The sequence below is a fragment of the Jaculus jaculus genome, chromosome 10 (genome assembly GCF_020740685.1).
Source record: "Jaculus jaculus isolate mJacJac1 chromosome 10, mJacJac1.mat.Y.cur, whole genome shotgun sequence".
NCBI lineage: Eukaryota > Metazoa > Chordata > Mammalia > Rodentia > Dipodidae > Jaculus > Jaculus jaculus.
This window is the reverse complement of record NC_059111.1, coordinates 19,428,273-19,443,017: the sequence shown is the minus strand read 5'-3', so window position 1 is coordinate 19,443,017 and position 14,745 is coordinate 19,428,273. Positions and strand designations below refer to the sequence as shown.

At 45.1% G+C, this 14,745-nt stretch overlaps 1 protein-coding gene across 1 annotated transcript in view; it reads left to right on the top strand.

Annotated features, from left to right (window-relative positions):
* Celf6 (CUGBP Elav-like family member 6) overlaps nucleotides 1–14,745 on the top strand; it is a 39,110-nt gene that overhangs the window by 17,697 nt on the left and 6,668 nt on the right. Inside the window, exon 3 of the mRNA XM_004666714.3 lies at nucleotides 1,286–1,334. Coding sequence (XP_004666771.1) covers nucleotides 1,286–1,334 — 49 coding nt within the window. The remainder of the gene's footprint in view (nucleotides 1–1,285; nucleotides 1,335–14,745) is intronic.

Genomic DNA, 14,745 nt, shown 5'->3' with positions numbered 1-14,745 from the left:
GAAAGAACGCTGTTCTTTCCTCCCGGCACTCAGCTGTCTGACCCCCCCCCACCCCAACAAAAATTCCTCACATCCCACGCACCCTGCTCTTGGCAGTTTACCAAGACCTTTTGCATCCCCATTACCTCATGTGATCCCCACAACACCTATGAGAGGAAGGTGAGATGGGGATTCAATCATGAATTCACCTAGGGTGGTTGGGGGATGGGAGTGGGGGGTATATATCAAAATCACCTAGGAGCTTTTATATATATATATATACAGATTATACAGTCCCCCACCTTAAGAATCGAATATGGTTCCCAAGTGATTTTTTTTTACCACCTCTGATCAGGGGACCCTTGAAGCAGAAGGAGAAGCTGGTTGGAGGAGGGAAGGGCTGGAGGGACCAGTCAAGGTGCTTTCCAGGTTTATAGCTGGGGTATCTGGGAGGATGGAGTTCGGGTTTGGGTGCGTTGAGAGGAAGGTGTCAGCAGGCCTTTCTCATCAGGAAGGCCAGCAGGCAGCTGGAACCATGGGTCTGAAGCTCAGGAGAGAGTGTGGGCTGGAGACGCAGAGCTCTGAGTCATCCCCTGCGTGGATAACTGCTGAGGCTGTGGGTGTGGGTGAGGCGGTCCAGGAAGGATGGGAGGGGCGAGGTGAGGATGGCGCCCTAGGGAACTTCAGCACTCTCGGGAGGGGAAAGGGACCCCAGGGAGGGCATGTTGGGGCCGAGCGCAGAGACCGTGGGTGGCAACGAAGCTTTGGGGATGTGTCCCCCTCAATTGACGAACTGAATTTGAAAGAGAGTGGCTCACTTGAAGTCATGAAACGGCAGACTTGGGGGCAAGGTAGCACAAGAGGCTGACTCCCAGCTTGTTTAATCCAAATAACACATCACCTTCTCGGGTTTAGATGCACAGCGCTAGTGTGCAAGCTCAGTCCCCCTCACCCACCCAAGTCCTCTCGCTCAAAGCCTCTACGTAAGTCCAGGAGCCTGAGTCCAGGCACCCCCCTTCCCTGCCCCGAGCCCGAGGCAGAAGCCTCTGTTCAGCCGCTGGACCCACCTGTGTTGCCCCTAAGTGTCCTGCGACCCGCTGTTTCTTTAGGTTCCAGCAGCTTCTAAGTTCCTGGGTTGAAGGAAGGAGTCTTGGGGGAAGCCTATGATCCTGGTGGGAGTGGGGGGGGGATACAGAGTGCCGAGGGGCTGGGAGCGCAAACCCTGGGGAGCCCAGGGGGCAAGGGCCGGGGGCCTCGGAACCAGGCAGTCATGCTGAATTGGGTGTGTCGGTCCCATGTCTTTCAGATGAATCGTCCGATCCAGGTGAAGCCGGCTGCCAGTGAGGGCCGTGGAGGTAACTTCCCCTTGCGACCAACCTCAAAGTGGCACCTGTGCAGGGGATGGGCCAGCCCGCTCCTGAGCTTAGGCCTCTTCCCGGCTTATTTCTGAAAGGTGTCCTCGTCAGTACCGTGCACCCCCAGAAACAGCTCAGCCACCCCAGCTTGGACTGAGGACAGATGGGGTTCTAGTGAGCCTGGCCCTAGAGGAGGCAGAAAGGGTGGAAGCCAAGGAAGGAACCTGCTGTCACATCACCCCTGAAGTGTGGCCATTCCTGTCTTGCTAGGTGTAGGTAAAGCATCAGGCTGGCCTTGTTCTCCTTTTCCAGATGCTTCTGGCTCCGCAGCAATCATCTGTTCTGGGTTGCGGTCACTCATCCTTTCACTGTAACTGTGTGATTAATCACAGGAAAAGGTGAGGCTGGTGTGAGGGGCTCTGTGAGCCGCAGTAAGGAACATGGCTGTGCTGAGGAGCTCTGGGGAGTTTTCGGAGCGTTCCTTTTGTTTTTAGTTGCGCTATCTCCCGGTAGAGAGATTAATTCTAGGGAGCTTCCAAAAAACCAGCTGGATTCTGGCCAACTTCTCCGTGAGAAAGGCAAGGTTGGCTTCTTGTGTCAGTCCTTCGCGTCTTGCCCTGGGGTCCGGTGTCATCCCACGGTGTTTGCCTACAGCCCTCTTTCGTACCTACTGGTTCTCTTCTTTGAGTGAGACCAGCCATGGCTTGATTAGGTTAAAAAAAAAAAATCTCAATCGGGCATGGTGGTGGCACACGCCTTTAATCCCAGCACTCAGGAGGCAGAGGTAGGAGGATCGCTGTGAGTTCGAGGCCACCCTGAGAATTCCGAGTGAATTCCAGGTCAGCCTGGGCTAGAGTGAGACCCTACCTCGAAAAACAAACAACAACAACAAAAAAAGATATTATCATCTCCACATTATCTTGGGTAGATATTTCCAAAGTCCCTTTCCTCTCTCCACATACATGTCTTCCTCTCCCATCTCATTTTTTGCAGACATGTTTTTCAACTCATCCAGGCTGCATACAAAGCATGCTCCAAGAATTTCTGCTCTTTAGGAAGCTCTGTTGGTATCAAGGCCATTGTTGGCCAGATTTGTAATCACTGCCCAGCCCACAAACCTGAGACAGTTCCACAACTAAGTCACGTAAGACTTGATGAATGAGCCAAGAAGCAGACAGAACGAGCTATGGTCTATTCAACCACCCAACCAACGTGTTTTGAGCTGTCCCTCATAATTAATAACATGTGATCAAGGCAGACCTAGCCCCCATGGAGCCCCAAGGCTATGAGGGGATATGGACAGCTAAACAAGGGGTCACTGTTCGTTGTGACCAGCCCTTTCAAGGGAAAGTCTGGGAGGGGGCTGTGGGAATACAAATAAAGCATCACTAACTCACTGTGAGAGCTAAAGATGAGCTCCCAGAGGTGGTAATGTTTAAGGTAAAACCTCAAGAGGAACAGTTAGGAGTCAGTGAGAGACGGGAGGTGAGAGGAGGTCGGGTCTCAGGCGGAGGGAGAAGCGTTTCACAGACCTCAGAGCTCAGCAGCACACAGTGCCCATTGGAGTCTTGTTCAGGAACGAGGTCCGGGGGCTGGGGGGCCGTGCTGCGTGGAGTCCTGCTCTTCCCACGCATCTCAGTGGTATTCAGGTGCCTGCATGAAGGTGGCCGCCACACTCCTCCTAATGCCTCTGCTTGGTTTCATGCCGTCGGCTTGAGTAAAACAACTTCCTCCCTTTTTATTTTTTATTTTTGGTTTTTCAAGGCAGGGTCTCACTCAAGCCCCAGCTGACCTGGAATTTACTATGTAGTCTCAGGGAGGCCTTGAATTTATGGTGATCCTCCTACCTCTGCCTCCCAAGTGCTGGGATTAAAGGCGCGCGCCACCACACCCGGTTTTATTTATTTACTTATTTATTTTTGAGGTAGGGTTTCACTCTAGTCCAGGCTGACCTGGAATTCACTATGTAGTCTTAGAGTATTATCGAACTCACAGCAATCCTCCTATCTCTGCCTCCTGATTGCTAGGATTAAAGGCATGCTCTACCACCCTGGCAAACCCCTATGGTTTTTTCTTTTATCTCTCTTTTTAATTTCATAACATAAAGTCAATACATTTATAAATCATCACCATGATAATTGCTCTGCGTGTTCCATTTCCCAGCTCGGCTGTTTTAATTTAATTTATTTATTTGCATGTGTGTATGAGTGCATGTATGTGCACCACCATCCCCAGCTTCTGCCCTTTTTCTTTTCTTTTTTTTTAAATTTCAGCCAGGCGTGGTGGCACATGCCTTTAATCCCAGTACTTGGGAGGCAGAGGTAAGAGGATTGCTGTGAGTTCGAGGCCACCCTGAGAATACTGAATTCCAAGTCAGCCTGGGCTAAAGCGAGACCCTACCTCAGAACCCCCCCCCCCCATTTTTTCATTTATTTCAGAGAGTGAGTGAAAGGGAGGGGCAGATGGAGAGAGAATAGACACACTGAAACCTCCAGCCACTGCAAATGAACTCAAACGCATGTGCCACCTTGTGCATCTGGCTTACATGGGTCCTGGGGAATCAAACCTGGGTTCTTTGGCTTTGCTGGCAAACACTTTAACTGCTAAGCCATCTCTCCAGCCCTTATGCCCTGTTTTTCTTCCATCCTCCCTTCCTTCCTTCCTGCCTTTCTTCCTTCCTTCCATTCTTTCTTTTTCTTTTCTGGGGAGGTTTCAATTTTTTTTTTTTTTGAGGTAGGGTCTTGCTGTAGCCCAGGCTGACATGGAATTCACTATGGAGTCCCAGGGAGGCCTTGAACTCATGGCGATCCTCCTACCTCTGCCTCCCGAGTGCTGGGATTAAAGACATGCACCACCACGTCCAGCCTCGTTTTTTTCTTTCTTTTTTTTTTTTAACAGAGTGGAACCAAACTCTTTCTCTTTCTCTCTCAATCTTTCGTGTGTGTGTGTGTGTGTGTGTGTGAGAGAGAGAGAGAGAGAGAGAGAGAGAGAGAGAGAGAGGGTGTCTGTCCTGGTCTTCTACCTTATATAAGACAGGCTCTTTTGTTCTCATTTTCAGCCCAGGCTGACCTGGAATTCATTCTGTAGTCCATTCTACCCTTGAACTTATAAGGATCCTCGTACCTCAGCCTCCCAAGAGCTATAATTACAGGTGTGTGCCACCACACCGAACTTTTTCAGTGTCTTTCATAGCAGCTGTTTGAATAGATGTTAGGTGATGTCTCATTGTAGTTTTTTAAGAAAAAAAAAGATTTTTTGTTTTTGTGTTTTTGAGGTACTGTCTCACTCTAGTCTAGGCTGACCTGGAATTCACTATGTAGTCTCAGGGTGGCCCTGAATTCACAGTGATCCTCCTACCTCTGCCTCCCGAGTTCTGGGATTAAAGGCATGTATGTGCCACCAAGCCCCACTTAAGAAATATTTTTATTTATTTATTTATCTGTAAGCCAAGAGGGACAGAAAGAAAGAATGGGCGCACCAGGGCCTCTTGCTGCTGCAAACGAACTCTAGACACATGCACCACTTTGTACATCTGTCTTTACGTGGATACTGGGGAATCAAACTCAGACTGGCAAGCTTTGCAAGCAAGTGCCTTTAGCTGATGAGCCGTCTCTACAGCTCCTCATTGTGTGTTTTTTTAATTAATTAATTTTTTTATTAACAACTTCCATGATTGTAAACAATATCTTATGGTAATGCCCTCCCTTCTCCCACTTTCCCCTTTTAAACTCCACTCTCCTTCATATTCCCTCCCTGTCTCAATCAGTCGCTCTTTTATTTTGATGTCATGATCTTTTCCTCCTCTTATGATGGTCTTGTGTAGGTAGTGTCAGGCACTGTGAGGTCATGGATATCTAGGCCATTTTGTGTCTGGAGGAGCAGGTTGAGAGGAGTCCTACCCTTCCTTTGGCTCTTACATTCTTTCTGCCACTTCTTCCACACCTCGTTGTAGTTTTGATGTGCATTTCCTTAATGATTACTGATGTTTCTTGTTCATTGGCATTTCTTTTTACAGAAATAGCTATTCAAGTTCTTTACCTGCTCTTTCTTTCTTCCTATCTTTTCCCTTCCTCTCTCCCTCCCTTCCTTCCTTCCTTCTCTCTGTCCTTTCTTTTCCCCTTCCTTCCTTCCTTCTCTTTCTTTCTTTCCTGTCTTTTCCCCTTCCCTCCTTCCTTCTTTTCTTCCTTCCTTCCTTCTTTCTTTTGTTAGCTGTCTGGTTTGTTTGTTTTAATTTTGATGACAGTGTCTCATTCTGTAACCCCACCTGGTTCAAGCTTGCCATCCTTTTGTCCTCACCTGCTGGGATGACAGGCATGTGCAGCCACATCTAGCTCTTGGCCCATCTAAAAATATTTTGTTGAACTGGGTGTGGTGGCACATGCCCTTAATCCCAGCACTTGGGAGGCAGAGGTGAGAGGATCACCATGAGTTGGAGGCCACCCTGAGACGACATAGTGAATTCCAGGTTAGACTGGGCTAGAATGAGACCCTACTTTGAAAAAACAAACAAAAAATTTTTGTTGTTGTTGTTGCTATTGATGAGTTGTTGGAGTTCTTCATATATTCTGGATATTAAAATACTTTTCAGCCCAAACACCTCAGCACTGAAGCAGACCAAAAATGAACCCAACATGGCTCAGGGAAATCTTGCGGAAGAGGGGCGGAAAGAATGTCAGAGTTACATGTTGGGTCATGATTTTCAGAGACATTTATCATACTAATAACTGGGGGCTAACTCCACAATGCACGACCCATTTTCATTAACAAGGAGGGTCTAATGGGAGGGGGTAGATCACAGATGAGCCTAAATAATGGTACCAAACTGCCTGTATTTACTGAAAAGAAAACTAATAAATTAAATTTAAAAAAAATACTTTTCAGATATATTTTCAAAAAATATTTTCTCTCATTTTGTAGCCTTTCACTATTTTATGTTTTGCTATGCAGTTCTTTTTTGTTTGTCTTTTGTTTTTTCCAAGGTGAGGTGTTACTCTTGCCCAGGAAGACCTGAAACAAACTCTGTCTATGTACACTATTTCTTTAAAAAAATATATAGGGCTTGACCAGTAAGTTAAAAAGGAGATATAAAGGGAAGAGAAAGGAAGGGAGGAGGGTACTTAATAGGTTGGTATTGTATATATTTAAGTACAATGATTGAGATGGTGAGGTAATATGATGAAGAATGGAATTTCAAAGGGGAAAGTGCCGGGGGGGGGATATTACCATGGGATATTTTTTATAATTATGGAAAATGTTAATAAAAATTGTGAAAATAAAAAATTAATTAATTAACTAAAAAAAATATATATATAGGGCTTGAGAGATGCTGTTGTGGTTAAGTGCTTGCCTGTGAAGCCTAAGGACCCCGGTTCGAAACTCAATTCCCCAGGACCCATGTTAGCCAGATGCACAAGGGGGTGCATGCATCTGGAGTTTGTTTGCTGGAGGACCTGGTGCACCCATTCTCTCTCTCTGTTACTCACAAATAAATAAATAAATAATTGAATAATAAAAAAAATTATTATTTGCAAGCAGGGAGAGTGAAAGAGAGAGAGAGAGAAAAAATGGGTGCACCAGGACCTATTGGCACTACAAACAAACTCCAGATGCACGCACCACTTTGTGCATATGGCTTTACATGAGTCCTGGGGCATTGAACCTGGGCCGTGAGACTGTAAGTAAGTTCCTTTAGTTGCAGAGCCATCCCTCCCACCCTGTGCACAGTGTTTGATCCTGATCTAGTCCAATGACTTACTCTTTACGTTTGCTGCCTGTGCTTTACCCAGGTGATCAGCTCAGTGTCATGGAGTCTCCCCATGTTACAGCCCCAGCGGTCCATAGTTTTTGCTCTTGCCTTTAAAAATAATTTTTATTTTGTTTATTTGCAAGGGGGGAGAGAAAGAGAGAGAGAAGAATGAGTACTCCAGGGCCACTGCAAACAAACTCCAGATGCACATACCACTTTGAGCATCTGGCTGTATGTGGGTGCTGGGGAATTAAACCCTGGTCATTAGGCATTGCAGGCAAGTGCCTTAACCACTGAGCGATCTCTCCAGTCCTTCCTTCAATTTTTTATATGTGGTATAAGGTAAACATGAAACTTCATTCTTTTTAAAATATATATATTTTAAGCCGGGCGTGATGGTGCACGCCTTTAATCCCAGCATTCGGGAGGCAGAGGTACGAGGATTGCTGTGAATTCGAGGCACCCTGAGACTACATAGCGAATTCCAGGTCAGCCTGGGCTAGAGTGAGACCCTACCTCGAAAAACCAACTATATATATATATAGATATATATAATTTTTATTTATTTATTTGATATATAGAGAATGGGCACACCAGGGCTTCCAGCCACTGCAGACGAACTCCAGACACATGTGCCCCCTCGTGCATCTGGCTAACGTGGGTCCTGGAGAATGAAACCTGGGTTCTTTGGCTTTGCAGGCAAACTCCTTAACTGCTAAGCCATCCCTCCAGCCCCCAACTTCATTCTTGATGTCTACCTCTCCTCCACCACTGAACAGTTTAGGGCTGGGGAAAGATGGCTTGGGGGTTAAAGCACTTGGTTGTCAAAGCTAACTGCCTGGGTTCAATTCCCAAGTACTTTATTTACCTAAAGCCATCACCCAAAAAGTGCACAAGAGTCTGGTGTTCTGTTTGCAGTAGCAAGAGATCCTGCCATGCCCCACCCCCATGAAAATAAATAAATAACATTCGATCATATATGTGAGGTTTTGGGTCTCTTGTATTATGTTGATTTATGTATCTGTCTGTATTTTAGTGCCACAATTTTGATTACTGTAGCTTTATAAAAAGTTTTAAAACCAGAGAGTTAGGTTTTTTTTTTTTTTCTACTTGGAATTGCTTATTATTCCTGTACATGTTATGATGAATTTTTTTTTTTTCCCAATGTAGAGTCTCACTGCAGCCCAGGCTGACCTGGAATTCGCTATGTAGTCTCAGGCTGGCCTCGAACTCACAGCATTCCTCTTCCCAAGTGTGTCACCATGCCCAGCTTTTCTTTTTCTTTCTTTCTTTCTTTCTTTTTTTTTTCTCTTTGTTTTTTTGTTTTTTTGAGGTAGGGTCTCGCTGTCCTGGAATTCATGATATAGGCTTAGGCTGGCCTCAAACTCACAAAGATCCTCCTACCTCTGCCTCCCAAGTGCCGGAATTAAAGGTGTAGGCCACCATACCCAGGCGAGATATATTGAGAGAAAGTGAGAGAGAGGGAGAGAATGGGTGCACCAGGACCTCTAGCTGCTGCAAATGAACTCCAGATGCATCTGACTTTACATGGGTGCTGGGGAATTGCACCCTGGTTGTTAGACTTTACAGGTCAGTACCTTAACCACTGAACCATCGCTCCAGTCCTATTCAAATATTTTTTTGTTTCTTTTTCTTTTTTTTTGGTTTGTTTATTTTTATTTACTTATTTGAGAGCAACAGAGAGAAGAGAAGGAGGCAGAGAGAATGGGTGTACCAGGACTTCCAGCCGCTGCAAACAAACTCCAGATGCATGCGCCCCCTTGTGCATCTGGCTAACATGGGTCCTGGGGAATTGAGCCTTGAACCAGGGTCCTTAGGTGTCACAGGCAAGTGCTTAACTGCTAAGCCATCTCTCCAGCCCCCCCCCCCACTTTTTTTTGAGAGAGAGGGAGAGAGAGCAAGAGAGAGACAGAATTGGTGTGCCAGGGCCTCCAGCCTATGCAAACTCCAGACATGTGCTCTACCTTGTGCACATGTGTGACCTTGAGCATGTGTCACCTTGTGCATCTGGCTTATGTGGTATCTGGGGAGTCAAACATGGGTCCTTAGGCTTCATAAGCAAGCACCTTAACTGCTAAGCCATCTCTCCAGCCCTCAAATAGATAGATAGATAGGTAGGTAGATAGATAGATAGATAGATAGATAGATAGATAGATAGATAGGTAGGTAGGTAGGTAGGTAGGTAGGTAGATAGATAGATAGATAGATAGATAGATAGATAGATAGGTAGGTAGGTAGGTAGGTAGGTAGGTAGATAGATAGATAGATAGATAGATAGATAGATAGATAGATAGATAGATAGATAGATAGTGGATACTTAACCTTAAGGCTTTTGAATGCTATCCAAGTACTATACCCCAGCCTTTACTCAAACAGTTATTCTCTGACTCTTGTAGCATCCTCTTTGTAACAAACTGGCAGTTTGACTTAGAGGAAACTTATATATCTGGGCACTATAACATCATCATTTCTCCTGAAGGGGATAGGCATTGACTGGCCCTCAAAAAACCTTTGGAATGTGGATCTGAAGGCTATCCTCAGGGGTTAAGCCTTTTTTTATTTAATTAATTTTCTATTGACAACTTCCATAATTGTAGACAATAACCCATGATAATACCCTCTCTCCCCCCACTTTCCCCTTTGAAACTCCATTCTCCATCATATCCCCTCCCCCTCTCAATCAGTCTCTCTTTTATTTTGATGTCATCATCTTTTCCTCCTATTATGATGGTCTTGTGCAGGTAGTATCAGGCACTGTGAGGTCATGGATATCCAGGACATTTTGTGTCTGGGGGGAGCACGTTGTAAGGAGTCCTACCCATTTTTTGGCACTTACATTCTTTCTGCCACCTCTTCCGCAATGGACTCTGATCCTTGGAAGATGTGACAGAGATGTTTCAGTACTGAGCACTCCTCTGTCACATCTTCTCAGCACCATGGTGCCTTCTGAGTCATCCCATTGGTCACTGCCATCTGAAAAGAGAAGCTCCTGTAACCAAAAGTGAGAGTAGCATTAATATATGAGTATAAACAGCAAGAGAAGTGCTTACTGGGAAGTTTGGTGAGCATAGTATATACATTTAGCCAGACAGCAGCAGATATTACAGCCCTAGGATTCATGACTACCCCTGTTGTATTTTTTCAGTATCAGGGATTTTGGTTTTTTGAGATAGGGTTTCACTGTAGCCCAGGCTGACCTGGAATTCACTATGTAGTCTCAGGGTGGCCTCAAACTCATGACGATCTTCTGTGGTGGTTTGATTCAGGTGTCCCCCATAAACTTAGGTGTTCTGGAAGCTAGTTTCCCCAGCTGATGGCAATTGGAAATTAAAGCCTCCTGGGGCTGGTGTATTGTTGGGGGTGGCCTTATGGGTGGTTATAGCCAGTTTCCCCTTGCCAGTGTTTGGCATACTCTCCTGTTCCTGTTGTCTACCTTATGTTGGCCAGGGCATGATTCCACCTTCTGCTCATGCCATCATTTTTCCTGCCATTATGGAGCTTCCCCCTTGAGACTGTAAGCCAAAATAAACCTCTTTTTTCCCACAACCTGCTTTTGGTTGGGTGATTTCTACCAGCAATGCGAACCTGACTGCAACAGTAAAGTGGTACCAAGGAGTGGGATTGCTGCCTGTGTGGCCTTTTGGAGCTGATTTTCAAGAGGAATGTGGAAGGATTTGAAATCTTGGCCTAAGAGACTCCTTGCAGTGCTATAAGTACAGCTTGATGGACTGTTCTGGTCAGAGTTGAAAGACCCGAATGCAGTAAGAACTATGGACTATGAAGTTCGGCTTTTGAGGATGAGAAAGAGCTTTGCCTGAACTGGGCTAGAAGCAGTTTGTGTGAGAAGCTTGCTTTTATGCCTGTGTCCTGAGAAGCTGTGCAGGGTTGCTTTGTGTAGAAATGATCTGGTGTGAGCAGAGGAATATGACACAGAAAAAAAACTAAAAAACAAAAAAATAAATCTTTGGACCTAAAGGGCTGCCCATTCACCTGAAAAATTTTTGAGATATTACAACCTTTGAGATTGGGCCAGCTGACCTGCATTGGGGCAACAGGAAAAATGTAGACTCTTTTGAAGGGGCTGAGTACTTAAGGAGTATCCTGTTCTTCAAAGTCTGCTTTTTCCCCCCCTGGGTTAACAAATTGGCACCCTACCTGGTATTGTGGAGTATAAGCAATGCAGGAAAGAGAGGGTCATTGAGTTCGTAACACAGTCTTGTGTTTTGGAAGTGGCTATGGGCAATGTGAAGCAGGTTTCCTGGATACCTGCATGGAGACCCAATGGGGCCATGAGGATGAACCATGGATTGCAATGGAGACCTAGTGGAGATGCCAGGAACATGAGATGGTTGCCAAAGAGAGCTGCCAGTCCTGATTAAGTTTTCTAGGACTGTGAGTAGCCTAGCTGGAGGGGTGGAATTGGAATGCAAGAGATTTATTGCTGGTCAGAATTATCAGACTTGGAGATTTGTCACTGGCTAGAGTTACTGGACTTGAAACTACAGAGTTTGATGTTTGCCCTGGTTGTTTTAAATATTGTAGTGGTTGAATATTTCTTTGCTATGCCCAATGCCATCTTTTGCAGTGTGAATGTTTATTCTGTGCTATTATGGGTTTTGGGGAGATTTTTTGGTATTATGGCTCAGTTAAAAGATCTTGGGCTATGGGGGTGTTTGAACATCATTGGGATTGATTAAAAACTATGGGGACTTTTTTTTTGAGGTAGGATCTCACTCCAGGCTGACCTGGAATTCACTATGTAGTCTTAGGTGGCCTTGAACTCATGGTGATCCTCCTACCTCTGCCTCCCGAGTGCTGGGATTAAAGGTGTGCACCACCATGCCCAGCTCTATGGGGACTTTTTTTTCAATTATTTTATTTTTTTAAATTTTTATTAACATTTTCTATGATTATAAAAAAATATCCATGGTAAATACTCTCTCCCAACCCCCCCCCACTTTCCCCTTTGAAATTTCATTCTCCATGATATTACCTCCCCATCTCAATCATTGTACTTACATATATACAATATCAACCTATTAAGTACCCTCCTCCCTTCCATTCTCTTCCCTTTATATCTCCTTTTTAACTTACTGGACTCTGCTACTACGTATTTCCTTCTCACGCAGAAGCCCAATCATCTGTAGCTAGGATCCACATATGAGAGAGAACATGTGGCGTTTGGCTTTCTGGGCCTGGGTTACCTCACTTAGTATAATCCTTTCCAGGTCCATCCATTTTTCTGCAAATTTCATAACTTCATTTTTCTTTACCACTGAGTAGAACTCCATTGTATAAATGTGCCACATCTTCATTTTCCACTCATCAGTTGAGGGACATCTAGGCTGGTTCCATTTCCCAGCTATTATACATGGAGCAGCAGTAAACATGGTTGAGCACGTACTTCTAAGGAAATGAGATGATTCCTTCAGATATATGCCTAGGAGTGCTATAGCTGGGTCATATGGTAGATCAATCTTTAGCTGTTTTAGGAACCTCCACACTGATTTCCACAATGGCTGGACCAGATTGCATTCCCACCAGCAGTGTAGAAGGGTTCCTCTTTTTCCACATCCCCGCCAACATTTATGATCATTTGTTTTCATGATGGTAGCCAATCTGACAGGAGTGAGATGGAATCTCAATGTAGTTTTAATCTGCATTTCCCTGATGACTAGTGATGTAGAACATTTTTTTAGATGCTTATATGCCATTCGTATTTCTTCCTTTGAGAATGCTCTATTTAGCTCCATAGCCCATTTTTTGATTGGCCTGTTTGATTCCTTATTATTTAACTTTTTTGAGTTCTTTGTATATCCTACATATTAATCCTCTATCAGATATATAGCTGGCGAAGATTTTTTCCCATTCTGTAGGTTGCCTCTTTGCTTTTTTCACCGTGTCCTTTGCAGTGCAAAATCTTTGTAATTTCATGAGATCTCTATGGGGACTTTTAAAGTTGTACTGAATGTATTGTATTTTATATAATGCATGGTTATCAGTTTATGGGGACCAGGAGCAGAATGTAGTGGTTTGACTCAGGTGTTCCCCAAAAATTTAGATGTTATGGATGCTAGCTTCCCCAGCTGATGGCAATTGGAAATTAATGCCTCCTGGAGGCGGTGTATTGTTGGGGGCGGCCTTATGGGTGTTATAGCCAGTTTCCCTTTGGCAGTGTTTGGCATACTCTCCTGTTGCTGTTGTCTACCTTATGTTGGCCAGGGGGTGATGTCCACCCTGTGTTCATGTCATTGTTTTCCCTGCCATCATGGAGCTTCCCCGTTGAGCCTGTAAGCCAAAATAAACCTCTTTTTCCCACAACCTGCTCTTGGTTGGGTGATTTCTACCAGCAATGTGAACCTGACTGCAACATCCTCCTACTTCTGTCTCCCCAGTGCTGGGATTAAAGGAATGTGCCACCATACCCAGCAAGCCTTTTCTTTGATCAGATCTCTTAAGAAAGTTATCATAATTGGATATTTTGAGGTTCACAGTCACTGTAACCCAGCTCATGCTTCTGTTGAACAGTATTTTTTTAATTTGTTTGTTTTCGAGGTAGGGTCTCTAGCCCAGGCTGACCTGGAATTCACTCAGGGTGGCCTTGAACTCACAGCAATCCTCCTACCTCTGCCTCCCAAGTGCTGGGATTAAAGGTGTGCGCCACCATGCCCGGCTGCTTTCTTCTTTTTGGTTCTTGGTACTGGTAGGGATCAAATTCAGGGCCTCACATATGTTTGACACTTGTGCCACTGAACTACATATGTAAATGTGCATGTACACACACACACACACACACCTTTGCTGGGGATCCATGGATCATGGATAAGTTCTTCCATTTTCTTTTTCTTTTTTTTTTTTTTGGTTTGCAGAGGTGCAGAGGTAAGGTCTCACTCTAGCCAAGCTTACCTGGAACTCACTGTGTAGTCTCAGGGTGGCCTCAAACTTACAGAGATCCTCCTACTTCTGCCTCTCGAGTGCCATGATTAAAGGCGTGTGCCACCTCATCTGGTCCTCTTTCATTTTCTTGTCACTTAGACTCCAGGCTATGATCCCACCAGTCTTGTTTCACTGATCATAGGATCCATGGACACCCATCTGTGTAGCTAAACTCATCAAGGAGTCCAAACAGTTGTTTAGGAGTTAGGTTTTCCTGAATTCCGGGATCTTGAAGATGAAGCAAGAAGCCAGATTCCCACCCACCTCTTATCTCCCAACATGTGTTGCCCCATACATTGGGAAGCCTCGTTCCAAATTCAGAGACTCAGCTGGGTGTGAAGGCACACGCCCTTAACCTCAGCATTCAGGAGGCAGAGGTAGAAGGATTGCTGTGAGTTCAAGGCCGTCCTGAGACTACATAGTGAATTCCAGGTCTGCCTGGGCTAGAGAGAAATCCTACCTCAAAAATCCAAAACGAAAACAAAAACAAAAAACAAATTCAGAGACTTGGTAGAAAACGGACCCATACCTTAACAGTGGGCCTTGTGGGCCACACCCCTTTCCCAGGCTTCTAGACAGTATTGCAGAAGCTTGGATGCTAGAGGCGTGGCTAATCCTTGCTCTCTGACCCCATCCCTGCAGCTTTCTTCACGTGACACAAGCCCAGTTTCTAGTCCTTTCCTGCACCTCTTTATTTTTATTGTTATT